The sequence below is a fragment of the Mesocricetus auratus genome, unplaced genomic scaffold (genome assembly GCF_017639785.1).
Source record: "Mesocricetus auratus isolate SY011 unplaced genomic scaffold, BCM_Maur_2.0 Super-Scaffold_100015, whole genome shotgun sequence".
Classification (NCBI taxonomy): Eukaryota; Metazoa; Chordata; class Mammalia; order Rodentia; family Cricetidae; genus Mesocricetus; species Mesocricetus auratus.
In genome coordinates, this window is record NW_024429198.1 from 52738964 (window position 1) to 52763892 (window position 24929).

Here is a 24929-nt window from a genome sequence, read left to right on the forward strand (position 1 = left end):
TTGTTATCATGGACAAGATGAAAGCCCTGCTTTCTCAGAATACACATCTATTTAGGGGAAAATGAAACAAAAGAGTTCAGTGAGCTAAGCAGTAGAATAAGGTAGGATTCAAAGTGTTTGACATTTAAACAAGACAAAGACTGTCTTAAAAACATATCTGTTTCATTATTTCTGTTTCAGTGAGTATTTCCGCAGACTCTGGAAGAGGGCACCGGGTCTCCTGGAGCTGAAATGATAGATGGTTGTAAGCTGCCTGAGAGTTAAAAATCAAACCAAAACCAAACAAGCAAACAAAAAAAATCAACTACAGTTAACCAACAGGTTAATCTCAAAGGTGTCCTTTCTCAACAGCACACAGACAGTCTTCAGGACTTGGAAATTTTTCTTCGTGGTGTTCTTAAGTGACCTTCATCTCATCATACGAAAGTTAAAGGATATATGAGGTAAACTGTTCCTCATCTACATGTCTATGTAATAAGCTAGTCACTTAATTTTTTATCCCTGTTTCTCAAAACCTTCAAGAAGCAAAGACGGCAATGGTATACAGGATGAAAATTAAGGACAAAAACACTGATGGCAGAGAAGTCAGAGACATGAGGGCTCTTCCCAGTGCATTCTTCTCTCAGACTTCACAAGCTCTGTCCTTTATACTGACGGTTTGGCTGACATAAGAGGTCAGCAGGAACATTTTTTATTAAAAAGTCAGAGAGATCTGGGTAGGGAGAGGTTGCTGTTAAAGGACCCTCTGGCCACTTCCAGTCTCTATTATATGAAATTGGAGGGTTTTAGGGGGATGGAGAGGGGAGGAGGGCCAAATGAAGTGGATCTCAGTATAATATTGCCGCGTCTACACTCGAACTATGAGTTTGTAAAATGAAGTGGATCTCAGTATAACATTGCCGTGTCTATACTCGAACTACGAGTTTGTAAAACGAAGTGGATCTCAGCATAATATTGCTGCGTCTACACTCGAACTACGAGTTTGCAAAAGCTGCGCTTTCACCACTTACACAGCTACGTGCTGGGCATTTATTCCAGAATTCTAAGATGGCTTTTGAATATCACCAGTGACTGAGGAATGGACCCCAAGATGATCGTGTGTGTGTGTGCATTCACTGTGCTATATACTTCACAGGATAAATCCAGGAGTTTTCTAAAGGTATGTGACCACACCTGGGAGTCGCAAGCAAAAGACTTAAAGGGTGAGCAAAAAATGATGTTACAGAGGGAAAATCGGGTGAGAGAAATTCAGGAGGCTGTGTTTACAACAGGAGAGTAAGATGATGCTATTTTTGACGCTACTTTTTTCTAACGGTAGTTAAAAGAACACAAAAGAAAATTCATTGGTTACACAATCTGGCCAAACCTGACTATTGTTTTATTTTATTTTTCTTTGATTTGATTTGAAAGACTTTGCTTTCTCTCTTGAGAATCAGTTGAAAGGTAAGAAAAGCTTTCCTGTTACAATTCTATGGTAAACACCTGCTTGATCTCTTCTCAAAACAGCAACAGTTACAACAGCATCCTTTTCTAATCCTATGCATTTTCTTCCTTCTCTGTCTTTGTGAACATTGCATTTCTCCTACTAGAGGCTCTGTGTTTTTAATGACATCCTCTTAAGTCAGAAAAATATCATCATAAAGGAGGGAACTTGTAAAGTCTGGGAGCACAGTGGGCTGCCTCTCTGTCATCCATGTTTCAAAGCTCTTAATTAAAAACAAGAGGCCCCATATTTTCTTGTTGCATTGTACAGCAGAATGATAGATAAATGATTCTGGTTTGTGTAGGAATAGAGTTGTGTAAGAATAAAATCACCTCAGTTCATTTTAGATTCACATGTCATTACACACTGAAGGGCTGTTTACTTGTTTGTTTTTGTTCCCACCACCAAGGGAATCCAAGTTAGCACTTTCTTTTGCAGATAGTATAGAAATAATTAATGTTTGGTGCTGTCAGATTTCAAACAAGGAACATTAATAGAGATCAAGAACAATGTTTTAAGTGATACAAGAAGTGTCAAGCCATTGAGATCACACCTCAATGCAAAGCATTTGTACCCACAGAAAAAGATTTCTCCCAGCCTTAATCAGAGAAATCTGTCTTTGCAGTGAACAGTGGGGAATGAAGAGACCCATGCCTGCAGTGACACAAAGACAAAGGTACAGCTGAGGACTCAGCTCTAAGCATGGCATTCCTACCACCCACTATGGCTTAGGGAGCATTGTGATGGAAGTGGAAAGACTGAGTAGCCCCTCCAAGACCCCAAGCCCAGGGAGCCCACCTTCAGGTGAGATTGGGTCTCCAGCGGGGACCGCCCACCCATCACCCATCCCCCTCCATCTTCGGGGCCACTCCTGGCATCCAGAAGACCCGCCCACACAGGAAAGAGATCAGCCCCTCCAAGACCCCATCCCCAGGGAGCCCACCTTCAGGTGAGATTGGGTCTCCAGCGGGGAACGCCCGCCCATCACCCATCCCCCTCCATCTTCGGGGCCGCTCCTGGCTTCCAGAAGAGCCGCCCACACAGGAAAGACATCAGCCCCTCCAAGACCCCAACCCCAGGGAGTCCAGCTTCAGGAAAGAGATCAGCCCCTCCAAGACCCCAACCCCAGTGAGTCCAGCTTCAGCATCCCCAGCTTCAGCTGCAGTAAGGAAGGAGACCAGTGGAGACGGAAAGACCCCACCAGCACCCACTGGAAAGAAGAGATGGGAAGAAGACAGAATAAGAGATCACCCAGCAATAGAAACACCAACATGACCCCACCAGAATCCAGGGATCCAACACCAGCAAGACCTGAAAAGCACTACATAGATGAAGAAGAGGAGACAGACCTTAAAAATTATTTCATGAAGATGATGGAGACACTCAAAGAAGAAACGAGGAAATCCCTTAAAGAAATAGAAGAAAAAACAAACAAAAAAATCCATGAAATGGGGGGAAAATTCAAGAAATAAACAAATCTCTCAAAGAATCTAAAGAGCACCAAGAAAAAACAACCAAGAAAATTAAGGAAACAGCTCAAACAGTTGAAGGATTGAAAGCTGAAATAGAAACGATAAAGAAAACACAGAATGAAGGGATGCTGGAAATAGAAAAGCTCGGTAAATGGTCTGGAACTAAAGATGCAAGTATCACCAATAGAATAAAAGAGATAGAAGAGAGAATCTCAGGTGTTGAAGACTCATTAGAGGATATAGAGTCATCAACCAAAGAAAATCTCAAAACCAACAAATCCTTAACAAAAAATATCCAGGAAATATGGGACACCGTGAAGAAGCCAAACCTGAGAATAATAGGTATAGAAGAAGGTGAAGAACTTCAACTTAAAGGTACAGAAAACATATTCAACAAAATCATAGAAGAAAACTTCCCTAACCTAAAGAAAGATATGCCTATGACAGTACAAGAATCTTACAGAACACCAAATAGGCTTGACCAGAAAAAGAAGTCACCTCGCCATATAATAATCAAAACATCAAACCTACAGAGTAAAGAGAAAATATTAAGAGCAGCTAAAGAAAAGGGCCAAGTAACATACAAAGGCAGACCTATCCGAATTACACCTGCCTTCTCAATGGAAACAATGAAAGCCAGAAGATCCTGGTCAGATGTCCTACAAACGCTAAGGGAACAAGGATGCCAGCCCAGACTACTATATCCAGCAAAGCTCTCAATTACCATAGATGGAGAAAACAAAATATTCCATGACAAAGCCAGATTTAAACAATACGTATCCATGAATCCAGCTCTACAGAAAATGCTAGAAGGAAAACCTAGAGCAAAGGAAGATAACTACATTCACAAACACACAGGCAATATATAATCATACTTTACAAAACACCAAAAGAAAAAGGGAGGAGAAACTACACAAAATAACTTCACTAACAATAAATTAAGCGCAAACAAGGATCACCAATCAATGGTCATTAATATCCCTCAATGTCAACGGCCTCAACTTGCCTATAAAAAGACACAGACTAGCAGAATGGATACGAAGACAGAACCCTTCCTTCTGCTGCATACAAGAAACACATCTCAACACCAAAGACAGACGTTATCTCAGAGTAAAGGGCTGGGAAAAGATCTTCCAATCAAACGGCCCCAAGAAACAAGCGGGTATAGCAATCCTAATATCTAACAAATTATACTTCAAATTAAAATCAATCAAAAGAGATGAAGAAGGGCACTTCATATTCATCAAAGGAAAAATACATCAAGACGAAGTCTCGATTTTAAACATCTACGCCCCAAATACAAAGGCACCTACATTCGTGAAAGAAACATTACTAAAGCTCAAAATGCACATAAAATCTCACACACTAATAGTAGGAGACTTCAACACTCCGCTCTCACCGCTAGACAGGACCTCCAGACAGAAACTTAACAAAGAAACAAAAGAATTAATAGAAGTTATGACCCAACTGGGTTTAACAGACATCTATAGAACTCTCCACCCAAATACAAAGGGATATACCTTCTTCTCGGCACCACATGGAACCTTCTCTAAAATTGACCACATAATAGGAAACATAGCAAATCTCCACAGATACAAAAAAATTGGAATAACCCCCTGCATCTTATCAGACCACCATGCATTAACATTAGAATTCAACAATAACACAAATCACAGAAACCCTACAAACTCATGCAGATTGAACAATGCACAATTGCACCATCCCTGGGTAAAGGAACAAATAAAAAAAGAAATTAAAGACTTCCTCGATTTCAATGAGAATGAAGACACCACATACACAAACTTATGGGACACTTTGAAAGCAGTGCTGAGAGGAAAGTTTATAGCACTAAGTGCCCACATGAAAAAACTGGAGAAGAGTCATACTAGAGAATTAATAGCACAGCTGAATGTTCTAGAACAAAAAGAAGCAAACTCCCCCAGGAGGAGCAGACGTCAGGAAATAATCAAATTGAGGGCTGAAATCAATCAAGTAGAAACCAGGAAAACACTGAGAAGAATCAATGAAACAAAGAGTTGGTTCTTTGAGAAAATCAACAAAATAGACAAACCTCTGTCCAAACTAACCAAAAGACAAAGAGAGAACATGCTAATTAACAAAATCAGGGATGAAAAAGGGGACATAACAACGGACTCTGAGGAAATCAAGAGAATCATCAGGGCATACTTTGAAAATCTGTACTCCACAAAATTTGAAAATTTAAAGGAAATGGACAATTTCCTGGATAGATATCACTTGCCAAAACTAAATCAAGAACAGATAAATAATCTAAACAGACCTATAACCCCTAATGAAATAGAAGCAGTCATCAAAAGTCTCCCAAACAAAAAAAGTCCAGGCCCAGATGGCTTCAGTGCAGAATTCTACCAGAAATTCAAAGAAGAGCTCATTCCAATACTTGTCAAAGTATTCCACACAATAGAAGCAGGAGGCTCACTGCCAAACTCTTTCTACGAGGCTACAATTACCTTGATACCCAAGCCACACAAAGACACAACTAAGAAAGAGAACTATAGACCAATTTCCCTCATGAACATTGATGCGAAAATACTCAATAAAATACTTGCAAACCGGATTCAAGAACACATCAGAAAAATCATCCACCATGATCAAGTAGGCTTCATTCCAGGAATGCAGGGATGGTTCAACATTAGAAAATCTATCAATGTAATCCACCATATTAACAATCTGCGAAAGAAAAACCACATGATCATCTCACTAGATGCTGAAAAAGCCTTTGACAAAATCCAGCACCCCTTCATGATAAAAGTCCTAGAGAGATCAGGGATAACAGGAACGTACCTGAATATAATAAAAGCAATATACAGTAAACCAACAGCTAACATCAAACTAAATGGAGAGAAACTCAAAGCAATTCCTCTAAAATCAGGAACAAGACAAGGCTGTCCACTCTCTCCATATCTCTTCAATATTGTACTTGAAGTTCTAGCTACAGCAATAAGACAACAAAAGGAGATAAAGGGGATACATATAGGAAAAGAAGAAGTCAAACTTTCACTATTTGCAGATGATATGATAGTTTACATAAGTGACCCAAAAAACTCTGCAAGGTTACTCCTAGAGCTGATAAACACCTTCAGCAATGTGGCAGGATACAAGGTAAACTCAAAAAAATCAGTGGCCCTATTATATACAGATGATGAAGTGCCTGAGAAAGAAATCAGAGAAACATCACCTTTTGCAATAGCCAAAAACAGCATCAAATATCTGGGGATAATGTTAACCAAGGAAGTGAAAGACCTGTATATCAAGAACTTTGTGTCTTTGAAGAAAGAAATCAAAGAAGATACCAGAAAATGGAAAGATCTCCCATGCTCTTGGATTGGTAGGATCAACATAATAAAAATGGCAATCTTGCCAAAAGCAGTCTATAGATTCAATGCAATCCCTATCAAAATTCCACCACAATTCTTCAAGGACCTGGAAAGAACATTAATCAACTTTATATGGAAAAACAAAAGGCCCAGGATCGCCAAAACATCCCTATACAATAAAGGAACTTCAGGAGGCATCACCATACCTGACTTCAAGCTCTATTATAGAGCTATAGTCCTGAAAACAGCTTGGTATTGGCACAAAAATAGGCAGGTAGACCAATGGAACCGAATCGAAAGCCCTAATTTTAACCCACACACCTATGAACACCTGATTTTTGACAAAGAAGCTAAAACTGTACAGTGGAAAAAAGAAAGCTTCTTCAACAAATGGTGCTGGCATAACTGGGTACTGGTATGCAGAAGACTGCAGATAGATCCATGTTTATCGCCTTGCACAAAGCTTAAGTCCAAATGGATCAAAGATCTCAACATACATCCAGCCACACTGAAACTTTTAGAAGAGAAAGTGGGAGATACTCTTCAACGAGTTGGTACAGGAGACCACTTCCTAAACATAACACCAGTGGCACAGGCACTGAGATCGACAATTAACAAATGGGACCTTCTGAAACTAAGAAGCTTCTGTAAGGCAAAGGACACAGTCAAAAAGACAAAAAGGCAGGCCACAGAATGGGAAAAGATATTCACTAACCCTACATCTGACAGAGGGCTAATCTCCAAAATTTACAAAGAACTCAAGAAACAAGTCTCCAAAACACCAAAGGATCCACTTGAAAGGTGGGGTACAGAACTAAATAGAGATTTCTCAGTAGAGGAGGCTAAAATGGCCAAGAGACACTTAAGAAAGTGTTCAACATCCTTAGCCATCAGGGAAATGCAAATCAAAACAACTCTGAGATACCATCTTACTCCTGTCAGAATGGCTAGAATCAAAAACACCGAAGACAATTTATGCTGGAGAGGATGTGGAGAGAGAGGAACACTCCTCCACTACTGGTGGGAATGCCGACTCATACAGCCTCTTTGGAAATCAGTATGGAGATTCCTCAGGAAAATGGGAATTAATCTACCACTAGACCCAGCAATTCCACTCTTAGGCATTTATCCAAATGAGGCAGGTTCATACAGCAAGGACATCTGCTCCACTATGTTCATTGCAGCATTGTTTGTAATAGCCAGAACCTGGAAGCAACCTAGATGCCCCTCAACTGAAGAGTAGATAGAGAAAATGTGGTACATTTACACAATGGAGTATTACTCAGCAGAAAAAAACAATGGAATCTTGAAATTCGCAGGGAAATGGATAGCACTGGAAGAAACCATCCTGAGTGAGGTAACCCAGTCGCAAAAAGACAAACATGGTATGTACTCACTCATATATGGATTTTAGATATGGATCAGGATAGTGCCAGTCTGCACTTCCACAGATAGAGAGTCTGGGAAACAGGAAAGAACCTAAAAGATATGCATATATGCATAGTACCCAAGAGAAGAGGATGGAGACAAGATCCTCTGAATGGATGGGGAACACGGCGAGGGGTCGGGGGGGAGTGGGACCTGGGAAGAATAGAGGGGCTAAAGAGGAAGGGAGTTGGTCATGGGGGAACAGGAAGTTGAGGGGGTGGGGGTAGAATAGGGGGAAGAGGGAATCATAGGATCGAAGACAGATCAGGCACCAGAGTGACCTCGAGTGATCCAAAGGTATAACATCAATTGGCAAGCTAAGCAATAGTGGAGGGACCACCTCAAATGCCCATTCCTGATAATGAACTTGATGTCTATAACCATCCGGGAGCCTTCATCCTGTGACTGATGGAAGCAGAGGCAAACACACAACTAATCACTGAACTGAACCCAAGGAACCCAGTGACAGAGAGAGAGGAGTGATGAGCAAATTGGCAAAGAATGGGCTGGCAAAACCAGCAGAGACAGCTGATCTGAACAGGGGAGTGCTCTTGGACGCCAGACTGACAGTGGGGAGGCCAGCATGGGACTGATCTGGACCCCCCCCAAATGTGAGTGTCAGTGAGAAGGCCTGGGCAACCTATGGGGCCCTGAGCTGTGGATCAGTGTCTATACCTGGTATACAAACTGTCTTCATGTGCCTATAGCACAAAGAGAGATGCTCTCTCAGCCTGGACTCTTAGGGAAGTGCCTTGACCCTACCAAGAGTAAAATGACAGACTCTAGATATCCCCTATGTGGAAGGACTTGGCAATAGCGTGGGAGGGAGTGGGGGAAGGGGAGTGCGGGAAGAGGGGAGGGAGAGGGAACTGGGATTGACATGTAAAACAAGCTATTTAAAATTAAAATAAAAATGATAAAAAAAAAGAAACTGGAGTTTTGTGAATGTTAACCATCAGCCCAAACTGTTTTACCCCGCCCCACCTCCTTTTTAAAAAATAGATTTGTAATATGAAGCCAATGCATTACCTTTTTAATTTTAAAAGATGTATTGTTGGCATATTTACCTTTGATAGTATCAATAACTAATAACTTTGCAGTTTGGAGCAACACCTCCACCCCACATGATGTGGCTGGGGTGGGCAGGACTTGACCAAACTCAGCACAGTATTTCTAGACCTGGCCTGCAAGAGGACTCCAACAACACCTCTGCACCAACTAGGAGGACATGAACAGAGAATAGTCAAGCAATCAAGAATTACTTGACTCTATATCAAGCATTTGAATCTCTGATTCTTTTGAGATGTTGTGACATTCAAATGCAAGAAATTCCAAAGGCATGAACAAATACGTGCTGACTCTAGGCATGGCCAACTGATGACAGAGCATTATTGATGTTAACCTACTAGTTGAGGAGGCATGGTGGCTTCCGTTTGTTATTCCATTCCATGTGTTTTTAGTAAAATCACATACGTTCGATCAAGTTCCCGATGCCTCAAAATCCTCCAGCTCACAAATCTCTGAACTACCGCATCATTGTTGACAAACTGTACCTTACAACCTCAGAGGCAGAATGAATCACTACTTGGGAAAAAATTGCCCTTATTCTACTTGAAAATTTTGTCTAAGATAAAACAGCAATCATTCAATTGCATAACACTACTGCTACTTATAGAAGCCGTGGCAATACAGAGAGACATCCGGTCAGAGAGACAAACATCGTGTTTTCAAACAGCCTTGGTTTTACCCGGCTGTCACTGGCTAGTGCTTGTAACATTACGACCATTTTCTTCTTTCGGGTTTAGAAAATATATCATCCCCAAATGAACACACAAAATGCAATCTGTTATAGAGACTCACCACTACTAGAAGTGTCATTCAGGTTTAGCAGTCCTCCTCCTAGCCCTCGGTAACTATGGTAACTGTAGGTACCATTGCCATTGATGTACAATACCTCCTGTGAGCCTGGAACAGTAGATGTTGAGTAGGTGGCCTGGGCTGCCTCGAGCTTGCACTGTTTGTCAGCAGAAGTAGCTTCATCCTGCAACGGAACAGCATCCCGTCAGCATATCAAATCCCTGCTGCTTCACCTTGCTCACTCTCAATGCCAGGCACAGGATGGCACTGGGCAGGAAAATTCCGTACAGTGAACGGACATTAAGCTCATGTGCACATTTTCTCCACCCTTGCTAAATAACCATCATAATATGCAATAATAATATTAATATCAAAGCAACAATGTGGAAGGCGAGGGAAGGAGAAACCTGGCAATTCCCGACTAAATTTAAAAACACCAGAGAGAGCTCCACCAAGAGATGGAAGTCGCCTAAAGGGACAATGACAAGTGAGTGGGCAGAGAAAACAGGGACACACCCCCAGTGGAGTTCTGTTCACCTCTGCGAAAGGTAACCCCTCACATGTACTATGAACTGATGAAGCCCAAGGACATCTGCTTATTGAACAAGTGTGCTGTGATAAAGAGATTCTGCACTGGAGGTGGCGGAGAAGTCAAAGCCGCAGAGTGGTGAGCTGCAATGGCGGTCCCCAGGCTTTGTGGCTGGGGGGCAGGGTTACCTCATACAGAGAAGTAGGAGCATGGACTGGGGTCGACGGCTGGTATTTCTGGCCTCAGACTGCGGAAGTGACTGGGAGAGAGGGCTGCTTTTAATTAATAGAAAATATTGTCAAACAAACTTAAGACTACAAATACACAGAAAGTGATTACAGTGGAAGGCAAAAAATTATTTTACAAAATTTGATTTTCATTTTGTTTGTTCACTTCCTCTCTTCTTCCCACCTTTTGTTTCTTTTTATTTCCACTCCTGTTTCTTCCTTTTCTCATGACCTTACTGTTTTTATCTTATAGTTTAAAACATCAATGATTGTTTTTATCTAGTACTGCCTCTCCTCTAGGCCGGTTTCCTTCATTGCAGCAGCCTGACAAAGGCCTTAGCAAACACCCAGCAAACCTTCAGCTCTTTGTCCTTATGGCTGTGTACACATTCACCGTCATCCACCAAACTGCTTTTACCCCAACGAAAAATGTTGAATCGTAAGGGAATAAAAAATAAACTGTAATAAATGGTATATTTCCAATAACAAAATAGATTGGATTTCTCTTTGGCTGTGAGTTTATAGAGTCTAAAATATATACGACATGAATAGTCTAACTTCACCTGCTTTCTACATGATTTATATTTCTTTTGACTTCATCCTTCCCTTTACTCTTCCATGTTGGGATTGACTATCTGAGAGCAAGACCAGATCTTTTCCACCTAGCCACATCCCTAGCCTTCTTTCATTTTCGACAAGAAACACTTCTCAACATATATTTCTAATAAATTTTAGGGGTGAATTTTTCATAATCAGGAGTGTTTTTTGCATGGCTTCAAGCTAGCATAAAGTAGACATTGAGTAGACCAGGAACTTGTCAGATCTTTTCCAGGAGATACAAATGGGAAATAGAGAATAAGGTTGTTCTGCAGCTGAGCTATGGTATATTGATATCTCATCTTTCCTATGATGAAAACTTGCCATGATTCTGTTCTTGGGTAGGGTGATGTATTCATCTCAAATGAGTTTACCACTCAGCCAAGGATAAGGGGCACACGATTTATAGCTTTCACCTTTATTTCCAGTAATATTCTGACGGAACTTGAAACTTGATAACTCCTCAGTCTTAATATACAAATGGTACAGTAATACCAACGACTTACTTTCAAAGTAAAGATAAGAAGATAGAGGGAATGGAAAAGAATATATTATATGACATGAAATTTGAATTTTTTGTAATTTATTTACTAAGTGTGACTATTTCTAAAAGTAACAAAAGTGATGCTTCTGAAACTTGTCTGATGCAGACATGAGCTGATCTAAATTGGTATGCAGTTAGAATGTTGGGTTGCACCTTCAAAGGTTGCCATTTGAACCACAGAACCCTTGAAGGGTGTATCACTTTCGAATGGCATTTTTCTGGGCCAAACTGTCATCAAGTCAAGAAAAGACCAAGACAGAACCAGGAACTGCTACTTCTTCTTCTTCTTCTTCTTTTTTTTTTTTTTTTTTTTTTTTTTGGTTTTTCGAGACAGGGTTTCTCTGTGGCTTTGGAGGCTGTCCTGGAACTCGCTCTGTAGACCAGGATGGCCTCGAACTCACAGAGATCCTCCTGCCTCTGCCTCCCGAGTGCTGGGATTAAAGGCGTGCGCCACCAACGCCCGGCTCAGGAACTGCTACTTCAACCAACTCTACTCTCCTGACCGTCCAGTTGGCAGCTCTGGTTCACTAATTTTAATTTTTTACCAATGAAAAAAACACCCAGAGAAGTTGGGTTTCAGACTCTGGTTCTCTGAAGAAAATAATGTGGGGTCATGAGACCCACCTCTCCTCTGATAATTGAGATTTTTTAAATACCTTTCTATTTGATAAATAGGCAAGTATTATATTTGTGTGGTACTTAAGATGAATTTGTATATTACCTATAATAAGTGAGATTAAATAATGTGGGACAATGAAGATAGTGTTTCTGGAAATCTGTTGCTTTTGGAAGTGTAGGTCATAACAAGCAGGACTCAGGTAATCCGCTGATGACTGAGGTGTAAACAAGACTCACCAATAAATCAATATTACTAGCATATAAACAGCTATCATGGGAAAAACTGGACTTGACAGGGGGGATTGCAGTAATTGAGCCATATCCTGCTGTACCTCATACTTGGTTCATAAGTTTCTGCAGTGAAACAGTTTCCTGTGAGGGTGTGCCAGCATATCTCTCTATGGGCATAGAACTATCTATATGCCATCTGTCATAAAAAAAACTTACCTTGTAATTCAAAACTGAGTGTCCAAGTGATGATAACATTTTTATTTTGTGAGTGGGGACTTTGGTCATTTTAGGTTTGCTGTTTTTAAAAATCAGTTCAGATTTTGAACATCCAACCAGCACCCTATGCAAATGTTAACAATATCAAACACTATAAAGTCTGATATGCTAGTTCCAAGCAGTTCACCCTACATATACTCAACCTGTTTACATCAGTTCCTTCATATTGATATGGGTATGGCACATATTCCTTAGCTTGAGCTAATTAGAGCTTAACAAAGGACGAATAGATGATGTTTACATGATTCAGAAGTTGGTTGTTGAATTCTACCAAAGGTCCATGAGTTATAAACCCGATTCTCACAGTGAAGTTACTGGGAGCAGGTTCAACCCTCAGGAGTGCCTAACTAATGGAATGTCCTAAGGTCACTGGGGACAGAATATCCACGGATTCTGGGATCCCAGCCACCCTTCCCTTGCTATTCTTTTGCTTTGTGGTTCAGGATGTAAATGGTTTTGTAAATGGTTTTGCTGTGCCTTGTTTTCTCAGCCCTTGCCTCTCAGCTAATCCAGTCACATGCCCAAAGCAACATAGACGCTTGATTACATGCTAGTGTATCCCAAAGTGTGAGGTAAATAAACTTATAATTATCTCTGGGATTTTGTTATAGAAATGCAAAGTAAGTAATAAATACACTCAGATTAATTTTTCATGTATACAACTATTTCCTCTAAGAGTATTATATTCTTAAACTGGTCCCTATGGAATTTGCATGGTTTTTAGAGTCTCCCTGAGGTTGTGAGTTATGGGAAACTGACGTGTGCCATACCACATCCTTTCTCTGTGTCCTGATTAACAGCTTTATTTCACTGTGAACTCACAAAATGACTGCATCAAAGCATTGTGGAAATGACTTGGCTCTAAAACATTCGCTCTGCATAGACATATCTATTGAAGTCTCAAAGGACATCACAGTAATCTCTGTTCTTGGGTTCCTTGTGAGGGCAAGCCGCAGGTCTACCACTCATAAGGCATACATAATCTGGGCATCTAGTTTTAGGAAAGTGACAGCTCTCCTCAGATAACATGGTCTCTCATGTCCCTGTTTAAAAGTGACAGGAAGATTCGCTTACAGGAAAGGGTAAAAGAGGAGACATTATTCCTGGAGTCTATTTTTATGTATTCTTTGTAAGGTAGAATTAATTTGTATTATTAAGTGTACTAATTTAAAAATTTGACTTTTTCTTTATTAACTGCTATTCTGAACTACTGTAGCTGTACTGGGAAGGCAGAAAATTAATTCCATTAATAATCAACGCCAACTTTCTAGGGATTATTTGTATTCAAACACATATTTGCATTATTAGTTTTTTGACAGTCCACTATACCTAGAGAAATAAAACATACAAATCTGCCAATAAAATATGTTCTGCAGTGTCTTTTGGGCAAAAGTTTAGTGAAAGTTAATTCATGTTTTTATCTTAGGAGAAAATCATGTTCAAAGAGAGATGATTTTAATGACATTAAAAGGTACATATACCCTGGAGTCATGTTTTACCTTTGGCATCATCTTCCAATAATTAATATTTTAATAATAAGTGCTCAACACTTTTATAACTACTGGTTTACCCTGAGTGCCTATGAAGGCTGTTTTCAAAAGAGGGGCATATTAAAAGTCTACAAGGCTTCGTATCTATACAGTGAAATACATTTAGTTGATCTACAAGAAAAATGAAGAACCCTCTTTTTATTAGAAATATTTCAAAATGTGTAATACGTAAAAATAAGGATCAACAAATGAATGACCATGAGCAATGGTTTAGACAATTCATGTATCCCCCCTCTTTCTCACACACACATTTCTTTGATAAAAATATTCAACAGAATAAAGAAGCATTTTGTTTCCTTTTACAATTAGAGTCTGGCCCCATCTATTCATATCTCCCTCTTACCCTACATTTGCATTTCATGTGCGAATGGACTTATAGAGGATGGGCATTTGCTTTTCCAAGGATGGTAAGACTAACATGGACTGAGGAAGGGACTTTACTTTCAGCTGTCAAATGTCCTTTAAACTCGTTTGTGTTCCAACCCCAGAAAGTGGCCAGAGTCACACTGAGGTCTGGAGTTGTATTCTGGTTCCTTGATTGCCCACATGGTTGGAGTCCTGATCCCATCAGACATGTAAGGATATTTTCACTCAATATCTTCCACAAACACATTCTCCCTTTACCTGAAAGCTAATTGCTTCCCTGTAATGGCCCAAAAATAGAACATTTTTTTATAAATATGGCTTTGAAAAGGTAGAATTCGATTAACTTCCTCTCTTAAGACATTATAGATTTTTGATTTAGATTTTATTGCATCTATATTTACCAAACATCCTTTATTTTGGTAACAACTTTGTCTATAAAGACAAGCAGATGACAGCCAGTTAGATTGTAGGTGGAGTCAGTATCAGTCATATCCAATCAGTATTTGTTTGTTTGTTTTTAACAGCACTATTAAATTTGTAAAACGCTTCTCCTAGAACATGGAATAGTATTTTTATAACATCATGAGGTGGGTAAATAGCAAGTCTTTGTTGATTCACCTTTTCATGGTGAAGAACCTTGAATTAAGCCACAAAAGGATCTTTTTGCTATAGAACAATAAACATGTAGACAAAATGAAGGTTTCAATTTGCCTCAATTTTCTGTAAACTGATTGTAGATTTTTAGCGTTCCTACATGTTCTTTGCAGTTTGTATGGTAGAGTAGTTTTACTTAAGATCTGTATTTTTAAATTCCTCCCTTGCTTTCTGAGTACAAATGGGGTTAGCAAGTACAGTTCAGTCCATGTCCAAACCACCAGAGATACCTCTCCTTTCTAAAATCTTCTCTTCTCCCATTTGAGAGCTTTCCAGAAATAAGTACATTGCTAAGCATTTCCAGGGAGGGTAACAGAGAGACAGAGTACTATTGAAAATGCAATTCAACCAACAAGAAGCCATCTGCCCTGTCAGTGCCTGAACACATTATATGGGATGATGGGGACAGGTCTTTGATGATGTCAACTAAGCACAAGCTTAGAGGCTCTCATACTGGCTGGCATCAACCAACACTCAGAAATTGATATCTTTCATGCACTTAGAAAGATTCCATATTCTTTCCTCCACTTGAGCACTTTAAATGGTTGAGATGCCAAGACTTTAAACATTTTCCCCAAGCAACACAGACAGACACTACTGAAAACCACATTTGTATGAATTCCCCTTCATGTGATGATAAGCTTTGATTGTATTTATTTCTGGTATAAAAATACCAAACTCTTAGAAGGATAGCTCCATCCAGAGATTCACCAAACCCTTTAAGTTTGTTCTCTGACTTGTTCTCTGTGGAGTTATGTCATGCACCAACATCTATGACTTCATGAGGAATATAGTTCTATACTGTGTATAAGTAGAGACTGATAGAGCTGCATTAAGAGAATGGTAGCATGAGGTATGTGAGATATGGGGAGAGAAGAAATAAGAAGCTGTCAAAGAGTGCAAAACTTCAAGTTGAAGGAGTCAGTTTTGAGATATATTTCGGATCAGGGTGATGACAGTCAATGTATTTTATACTTCAAAGTAATCAAATTTCAAGCATATCATCATAATCAATGATAGGGTTGTGAGGCAATGGCTCTGCCCATTCACTTGAATGAATCATTTTGCACTATGAAGGTTTATAAAACATCAAATTGTACATGTTGGATGTTTATAATTATTATTTCCCAAATGAAATAAAAATAAATATTCCTTGATGGTAGCCATTCTGACTGGCTGGGATGGAATATTAAAGAAATTTTAATTTCCATTTTCTTAATGCTTAAGGATGCTGAACACTTTCAAAGTTATTTATCAGCCATTGTATTTCTTTTTATTTAAATTATTTTAGTTTATTGGCCAATATGTTGAATGGTATTTTTGTATTTTAGTTTTTTTCATTTCTTTACATATTCTAGATATTAACCCCCATGAACATAGAAAAGGAAGTACTGAATACAGAATAGTATAACTAGGGAGGCGTTAAGGAGATGAGGAGAAGGGAGGAGGATATATACCCAAAGAAAGCATGCATGAAAATACCATATGGAAATCTGTTACTTTGTGTGCTTATTAAAATCACATACTGTTTAACTTGTAAATCAGGCAGTTAAGAACTCATTTTGCTTCTTAAATAAATGATATGCTTGTAGAAAATACACAAAACAAGAACTAAAATTCCAAGATAATAGCAATGATTTTTGAAGTGTGTTTGTGTGTAAAGGAAAGGTTTAAGACTCATTTGCTTCAAAAATGTAAAATAAATACATTAGCACAAACCTCAACCAACTTAGAGTGGATGCCTGGCTCTCAAGAAGAAACTAGCAGAGGGCACCGTCACCAACAGGTAAGAATCTCCTCCATGCGATGCACATTAGCTATTGTTTTTTTTTTGGTTGACATATGTTCTAGTTTTATTTCTATTGCTATGAGAAAAGATCCCGAGAAGGGGGAGAAATGGCTTATTTGATTTACAAGTCCAGATTACAGTCCATTTATTGCCAAGATATCAATAGAAGGACTTACAGTAAAGAACCAAGAGGATAAATACATGGATCCTTGCTGGCTGTATTTCAGCTAGGTCTCATATGACAGACTATCAAGATCCCCTATGAAGGGCCTCACCCTCCTTGGAGAGTGGAGTAAGGATTGGAGGAGGGGTTGGGGGAGAGTTGAAGGGCAGGAGAGAAAGGGAGGGAGAGTGAGCTGATATTGACATGTGAAGCAAACTTGTTTCTAATTTAAGTTAAATAAGGAAAAAGATGGCAAAGAAAAAAAGAAAAAAATCTGTGCTGACCTATTGTATAATGTGCACAGGTTTCACCAATATGTTACCTTTAGTAAACCACCTCCATATGTGTCAACCAGTCAGATGTGGTGTCACATGCCAGTGCTATAAGTTCTGGTTGGAGCTGAAGCAGGAGGACTGAATGCTGAAGTCTAGCCTATGCTACAAAGGAAATCTTGTCTGAAAACCCCCCAAACAAAAACAAAACAAAACAGTGCTGTAATGTCTACTTTTTTAAAAAAACATTTAAAAATTCAATTAATTTATTTTACATTCCAACCACAGTTTTCACTTCCTTCTCTTCCCTCATTCACTCTCCCGCCTTGCCTTTGCCCCAATCCACTCCTCCTCTTTGTCGGGTCAAAGAGGGCCAGGCCTCCCATGGGTGTCAACAAAGTATGGTATATCACGTTGTAGTAAGACTAAGCACTTCCCCTTGTATTAAGGCTGGGGAAGGCAATCCACATGAGGAAAAGGTTTTCAAGAACCAGCCAAAGCATTGGGACAGGCCTGCTCCCATCGTTAGGAGTTCCACAAGTAGACCAAGCTACTCAACAGTCACATATATGAAGAGGGCCTAGGTCAGTTCCATGAAGGCTTTGTGGTTGTGGGTTCAGATTCTGTGAGTTCCTATGAGTAATGGCTACTTTTAATTGTTAATTTGATGCCACATAAGATCTCCCAGTAAGAGAGTTTCAGGCGAGGAAGTATCTAGTTCAGGTTGGCCTCCCTAGACAGAGGCTCCTGAATTGCACATGAACTTTGATTTGTTTGAAGTTTCATGTTACAATTTGCTCATTAGCTGTTGATTAAATGTTCCTACACTGAAATTAACAAATCTTGTTCCATAGGTCAGTGCTTGTTATTTTGGTAAAAGCCAAGATTTTAAAGAAAATTCCTTTGAGATTCCAAAAAAGACTGGAAGTTATTTAGCCAATAGTTTTATGTGTCACATGCAGAATTTCTCATCACAGAGAAATCTTTCAGTAACAGTAATTTTAAAATTTACACTATAGGGATAAGAGGAGATCTATTAGTAGAGTATGTTTTTTTTCTTTATTGGAGTCTATAGTATGAAAGCCTCAAAATATCCATGAAGTCATCATTTTATCTAAAGCTGGACTCTACTGATTGGAAAACTCCTTTTTTCAGCCAGAGAGATGGTACAGGAGGTATGGTCTCTCTCATGCATGAATTATTTTTCATAGCAGTCACTTAGTGTAACACTGAGAATTCTTACTACTAACAAGAAAAACTCATTCGGGGATCAGATATTAGAAAAATGCAAAACCCAGAGATGACAGAAAATGTGAATCTTTTCATCTTTTGTGTTTCCTGAAGAGGTAAGAAATCCTGACTAATAAAGTTATTTGAGCTCTGATGCTGTGATTTTTTTAAAATTAGAGACAGGTGTGCCAGCACAGTTGAGTAAGCAGAATGGAGCACAATTCCTCCTAATGACACTTTACAGAATGGATTCTTTCAGAGCTAGTTTTGATGAACATGATGTTCACATGGTAAACATACTTCCATGGGGATTGCATATCTTGAAAGACCAATGTAACTGAGATCTTAATTTCTACAGTTAGAAAGAAAGCTCATAGATTATTGTAATTTAAACTGGATGTAAAAATCACCCATCCATTTTTGGCACTTTGAATATATTAATTACAAAGCAGTCAAACTAAGGTAATTAGAAAACCATCAATACAGCAAAGCCTGAATCACTGAGGGATAATGATTTTTATACTAATGTGAAATTAAATTTTAACAGGAACATGCATGAGAAGCCACAGAACAATCTAAAAATAAATAATCTAATGATGAATTTAAAGCCCACTATTTAAGCACGAGTATGTATTAGGAAAACATCAAGACCTTTGCTCTTTGCTAATGTAACTACTTTAATAGTATTTTTTCCTGTGTTTACTTCCAGGTTATGTGAAGTGTCTGACTCAGCACACTGGCTATAAATGTAGCACATCAAAGCTTTAATATTTTAATTAGAACATAAATGTTAAAATTACCATATTGCTTTACATGTAAGATGCACAATTAATAGTTTTATTTTCATTTGCTACAAACCCATTTGTCAAAAATGGTAATTTTAAGGAAGACTTTGTTATAATTTATACATACACACATATACATATACATATGAAACTAATAAGTCTTCATAAGTTAATTGAATTTGGAAAGAAGCAGTTCTCCCCCTCCTTAAGATTCTTGATTATACACTCTATTTTACTGGGAATAGTAAGCAACTATTTTCCTTTCATTTTGATTTTCTAGAAGTTTCTATTCTCTACAATACCCGTGCAAAGCCATATCTGTTCTTTTTCTAGCATCAGCTGATTTTCAGCAAGGATCTCTTAGTCTAAATCCATGAAAGCTGCTCAGCCCTCTATTTGGAACTACCTGTAGCACATAGCTAGATGAAGACCCTTTGAATACCCTACCAGACAGTATGTCTAAGTTACACTTGTCTTTACACTCTTTCATTTGTCCAGGCATAACTTGTTCAGCTTTCTGAATTCTTTCACTTGACTAATGATGCCTCCATCGCTTCTTTTCTAGAGACCCATATTCTATCCAATAACATCTTTTAAAATCTCCTATCTAAAGTCCAGGGTAGTTTCTGATGATCTATTTTATTTGTAAGTGAAAACTTTAAACAATGTTCTGTGAATCCCTTCCAGTTACTAGGCTAAGCATTCAACTACATGCTGTGTGCCTGTCAATCAACAGATAAAACAAACCGGCTCCCTGCTCTCATGAGATCTATGTGAATATGGGGGAAGAAAATGAAATATGTAAGATACAGAAGTTATTTCAGACAGACAGAACATCTAATAATAAAATAAAATTGGAGAAAGCAATAGAACAGTTGGAAATTAGTGTCCAAGAGGGAATTCATTTTTAAGAATTTCACATGAATAAAAAAAAACACAACTAAAAAAGTAACGATAAGAAAAGAGATTTGTTCAAAGTCATAAAAGATCATTTGCATGCACATCAGTGTGTCTTTACGTGCATATGTCTTCACACATGTGTAAATACTTGTCTTCATGTGTCCAAACTACAAGGAAATGTATTCTACAGCAGATAGAAAACCTTTATATACAAAGAACTCTGAAAATATGGATAGAATTTAGATTTCTTTGCAACATAATTTTTGGATACTTTTTTTCCTTGCTCTGCAGTAATTTGTCTTATCCAGATAAACTCCCTGTTTTTGATTTCCAGGCATCTACTCACTATGAACCTGATCAGCTCCATGTCTTCACTCTGTACCTGCTGATGTAACACCGTTGTAAGTGCGGACAAGAGTAGGGATGTCAGAGTGTGCATGCCTCAGATAGTCCTTACTGCCATCCTCCCTAGACATGCCCAGCATGGGCTGGCAGTGCCTGTGCTCCTCCAGTGATCAGTCTGGATTCTGTCTGACAGGCCCTCCCAAGGCCTCGGTTCCTTTCTGCCACACTGGTGCTTCTGTGGCAATGTCCTCTCACTTGCTAGATCTGCTAGCTTTACCACCTCTACCTGACTCGGTAACTCACCCACACCTATGTACGTGGCCCCCTTGGGAAGTGAGAGACTTCTGGACAGGGAGATTAAGTAGGATAAGGAATTCCAGCTCAAGGAAGAAAGAAAAGGAAACAACAGGGAGATGCCAGGGGCCAGCCAGGCTGACTTGGAGGAAGCTGGAAAGTAGGACATACAGAATGAAGAAAAGGCAAGAAGCCCAGAGGCAAAATGTAGATGAAGAGATGCAAGTTAAATTAAGTAAAAGAGCTAGTGGGACAAGTCACAGCTAATACCAAGTGTTGATAACTAGTAATAAGGCTGTGTCTTTATTTGTGACCTGGTTGGTGGTCCAGAGAAAATGCTATCTACAGATGGCACCCAACATGGGTTCCAAATTTCCACACAGGGTCTGAGAAAGCTGAAACAAACAAACAAAAGACAGACATGGCGCCTGTCGGTGGTGGCCCACGCCTTTAATCCCAGCACTCAGGAGGCAGAGGCAGGCGGTTCTCCGTGAGTTCAAGGCTGGGCTGATCTGACAGCCTCCAAAACAATACAGAGAAACCCTGTCTCGTAAAACAAAACAAACAAACAAACAAAGACAGACATGGCTCCTTTAAGAGGTGCAATCTAAGTCAAAATACCCGTCACAGGGTGGGCACCAACTTCCTGGAGATGGAGCAGTTAAATGCAGCTCTTGTAATTAAACACAGCTCACAGTTAAATGTAGCTGGAATCCAGGCCTGCAAGGTTAAGGCTCAGCTCTCGCAGACCCAAGGAGGTGGTGGAGCCAACAGCTAGAGTCACACCGTGTAGACAGCCTGGCTGCCACTTTGCAGTTTAAGGTTTGGCTCCCATGGTCATAGAACAATACAGTTGCACAGTAAAACAAGTCCAGGCAGAAAAAAAATAACAAAAAACCCCAAAAACCTTTAAACAGGTAACAGTGTGTGCAAGTGCTTAATGAAAGAAAGAAAAATGGGTATAGATAGTCATAGGAAAAATAGTTTAATAATAATTCAGTCTTTAAAGAAAGAATAAAGTAATATAAAAAATAACCCATGTGAAGATGGGAAGTACACAGCGAATCTCGATCCTGTATGGTGTTTTGTTGACTTTGAGTTTTTGAATGCTTATGAGAATGGCAGCTCCTGGGAGACGTGGGACTAGAAAAGGAATTGCTGAATTAAACTAGCCTAGATACTTTAGGGATGTCTTAAAATGGAATTCAGAAAAATGTATTGCATTTAAGTTTATGCTTTTTTTCCACAGGAAATAAAAGGCTGTGGAGGAAACAAGATAAATGTTATTGGTTACAGATTCCTCATGACTTATTATTCCATGCCATCCTTCCATATGATGCCGACAGAGTTTTGGTTATACAGTGCAAACAAGCTTACAAAGTTGTCAGATTTTTTTCCCTGCTAAACATAAAACAAAGAAAATCATCTTTTGATAACTTGTGTACAATGCACAATCCATATTTGTTTTAATGCAGATATGTATGTTACCATTGAAAATTCATGTTTTACAGAGCAAGGGGACCAGGCATCAGTGAAAATGTTGGCCCAGGTGATCCAGCCTTTCAGAGTGCCTCTGTTACAGTTTTCTCAGAGTTCTGCATTGGAGCAACTACAAGGCTGCTGGCTGAGAGGGTCTAGTCACATACTATAGCCAGGACTTCAGATAAACCTTTTAATTCCCCATTACACACGGACTGGACAACGAGTGTTATAGCTAGTTTTCTTAGGACTTGACCATTATTTCAACTTTCTCAGGGTTCCCAGGGTATGTACTGTCTCCCACAAATACAGGAGACAGTCTAGATAACATAATACCCACATTCCCAAGAAGCGAGGTGCATAATTTTTGATCACTAGGTAGGATGTTTGTGATCATTTAGTGGGGTGATATGAATATATGATAAAAAGACTACAATTCATCTTAAATATTTTACATTGCCATGTATTTTTGTATAGTGACAGAAATTTAGTTATTTTTGATATACTGAATATATTTCTATTCATTTATGAGTATTGTACCTATTCAACTCATTTAAAAATGTAATATAAATTTCTAGTCCTTGAAAAATAATACTACAAACTGTTTAGGATAATTAAAAATTAAGGTTAGAAGTTAGTCTTTTATAACTATCAAACATGTAGTCATATTAGGTTACGTTTTCAAAGTCTTACAGAAATATATTTTAGATAGATAGGTGTTCTTTAAATGCTTCAGAGACCCACACAATATGGTATTTAAGATGTTTTATAACCTAAGGCTTTTCATGACAGTGAAACAAGTCTGCTCCTGGCAGCACCAATCTACTTCATAAAAGGATGAGGGAGTTGAAGAACATCCATGGGGAGTTCATTTTCACTGCAGCAAAGCTAGTCATTTGGGGAAGCAACTGTCTTTGCCTAGACTTCTTAAGTACAGTGTACACACTGAACAAACAGGACACAGAATAAAAAGACTGTTGAACTTTGCCAAGACAAGATGGGAAAGTCCTTCAAAATTCCTGCTTCACAGAAATGTCTGTCAGATACTCTAGACCTATAGGCCAAAGATGGATGCTCCAACATTGCAGAGGACCCTTGAGTGACTGTTCAAGCAGCCTCATGTCTCTGTCATTTCTATAGTTTTGGAAGCTATACTTTGCTCTGTACTTCCTGTACACTAAGGTGATATTATATCCTTCTTTGGTCTCTGATGGAATTGAAGATGAGATAATTATAGTTATAGATTTCTTTGTCACTAAATTAAAGAAGATATTTACATAAGAGATGTAAAGTTTATAAGGTTGAGAAACATAGAAGCTTAAATTGTTTATCTGAGAAAATGTTTTGAGTCCAAAATGATAATTTTGTGTTGACAAAACAAGTTAGGGTTTGACAAAGTAACTAGGTATACAATTCTGAATTCACCAATGTAGGATAGATAACAGAGAGTTTTCTATGAATTTGTCAAATGCAAATGGAATGGATACTATAAAGATAATTATTACTTAGTAATTGTTCTTGTTGTATACAGCCTTACTATATTGAAGCTAAAACATTGATATTATTATATTAAAGCTAAACATTAGACAAAGGGGTAACGTGGTATATTTGTTTAACTATGCAAGGATGTCTTAGAATTCTTTAACTATGTGAAGATGTGTTGCATTTGTTTAATTATATAAAGATGTGATGCTCTTTTACCTTGCCTACCTAAGGTACCTGATTGGTCTAATAAAAAGCTTAATGGCCAACAAGAGGAGGTGTTGGTGAGACTTCAGGCAGAGATAGTAAGAAGAAGGAGGAATTTAGGCTCAAGGAAGAATGAAAAGGAAGCAATAGGGAGACACCAAGGGCCAGCCAGCCCTGGAGGAAGCAGGGAAGTAGGACATACAGAAAGAAAGAAAGGTAAAAAGACCAGAGGCAAAATGTAGATGAAGAAAAATGGGTTAAATTAAGTAAAAGAGCTAGTGACACAAGTCTAAGCTAAGGCTGGTCATTCATAATTAATAATAAGTCTCTGTATCTTTATTTGGGAGCTTGTTTGTAGCTCAAGAAAATTCCAACTAGAGTGTAGCTGCATAGGATAAGTTTAACAGGCCCGAAGCTATAGTTTTACACTAAGTCAAAGGTGCTCCATGTTGCACAAAATAAATAAATAACTTTATGGAATAAATCACATACTACTGTATATATTCAACACACACTTGTGCAAGACACTGTGGTCGCAGATACAGAGAATAACACAGATGGAATATCTGCTTCCAGTGAGCTTGCACTTAGCATGGGATGCAGGTAACACATACAAATTAATCACAAGCAATTGAAAGCTAAAATAAAGAGGCAGCCCAGACAATATTATGCATGCAGAGGACCTAAGGATAGATGAAAATATTCAATCCAGCATAGGCTATATGCGTAAAACTGCAGTTCTCAGAGGAAGAGAAGTGCTGTCAGATAGTGTTTATCAAGCCTTGGTCACATCAG

General features: G+C 38.8%; 1 protein-coding gene across 9 annotated transcripts in view; it reads right to left on the reverse strand.

The window, feature by feature from the left end:
• Nol4 (nucleolar protein 4) overlaps positions 1-24929 on the reverse strand; it is a 340254-nt gene that overhangs the window by 22453 nt on the left and 292872 nt on the right. For all 9 annotated transcript variants that reach the window (XM_040757904.1, XM_005065339.4, XM_005065340.4 and 6 more), the window contains one exon: positions 9600-9780. In XM_040757904.1, coding sequence (XP_040613838.1) covers positions 9600-9780 — 181 coding nt within the window. The remainder of the gene's footprint in view (positions 1-9599; positions 9781-24929) is intronic.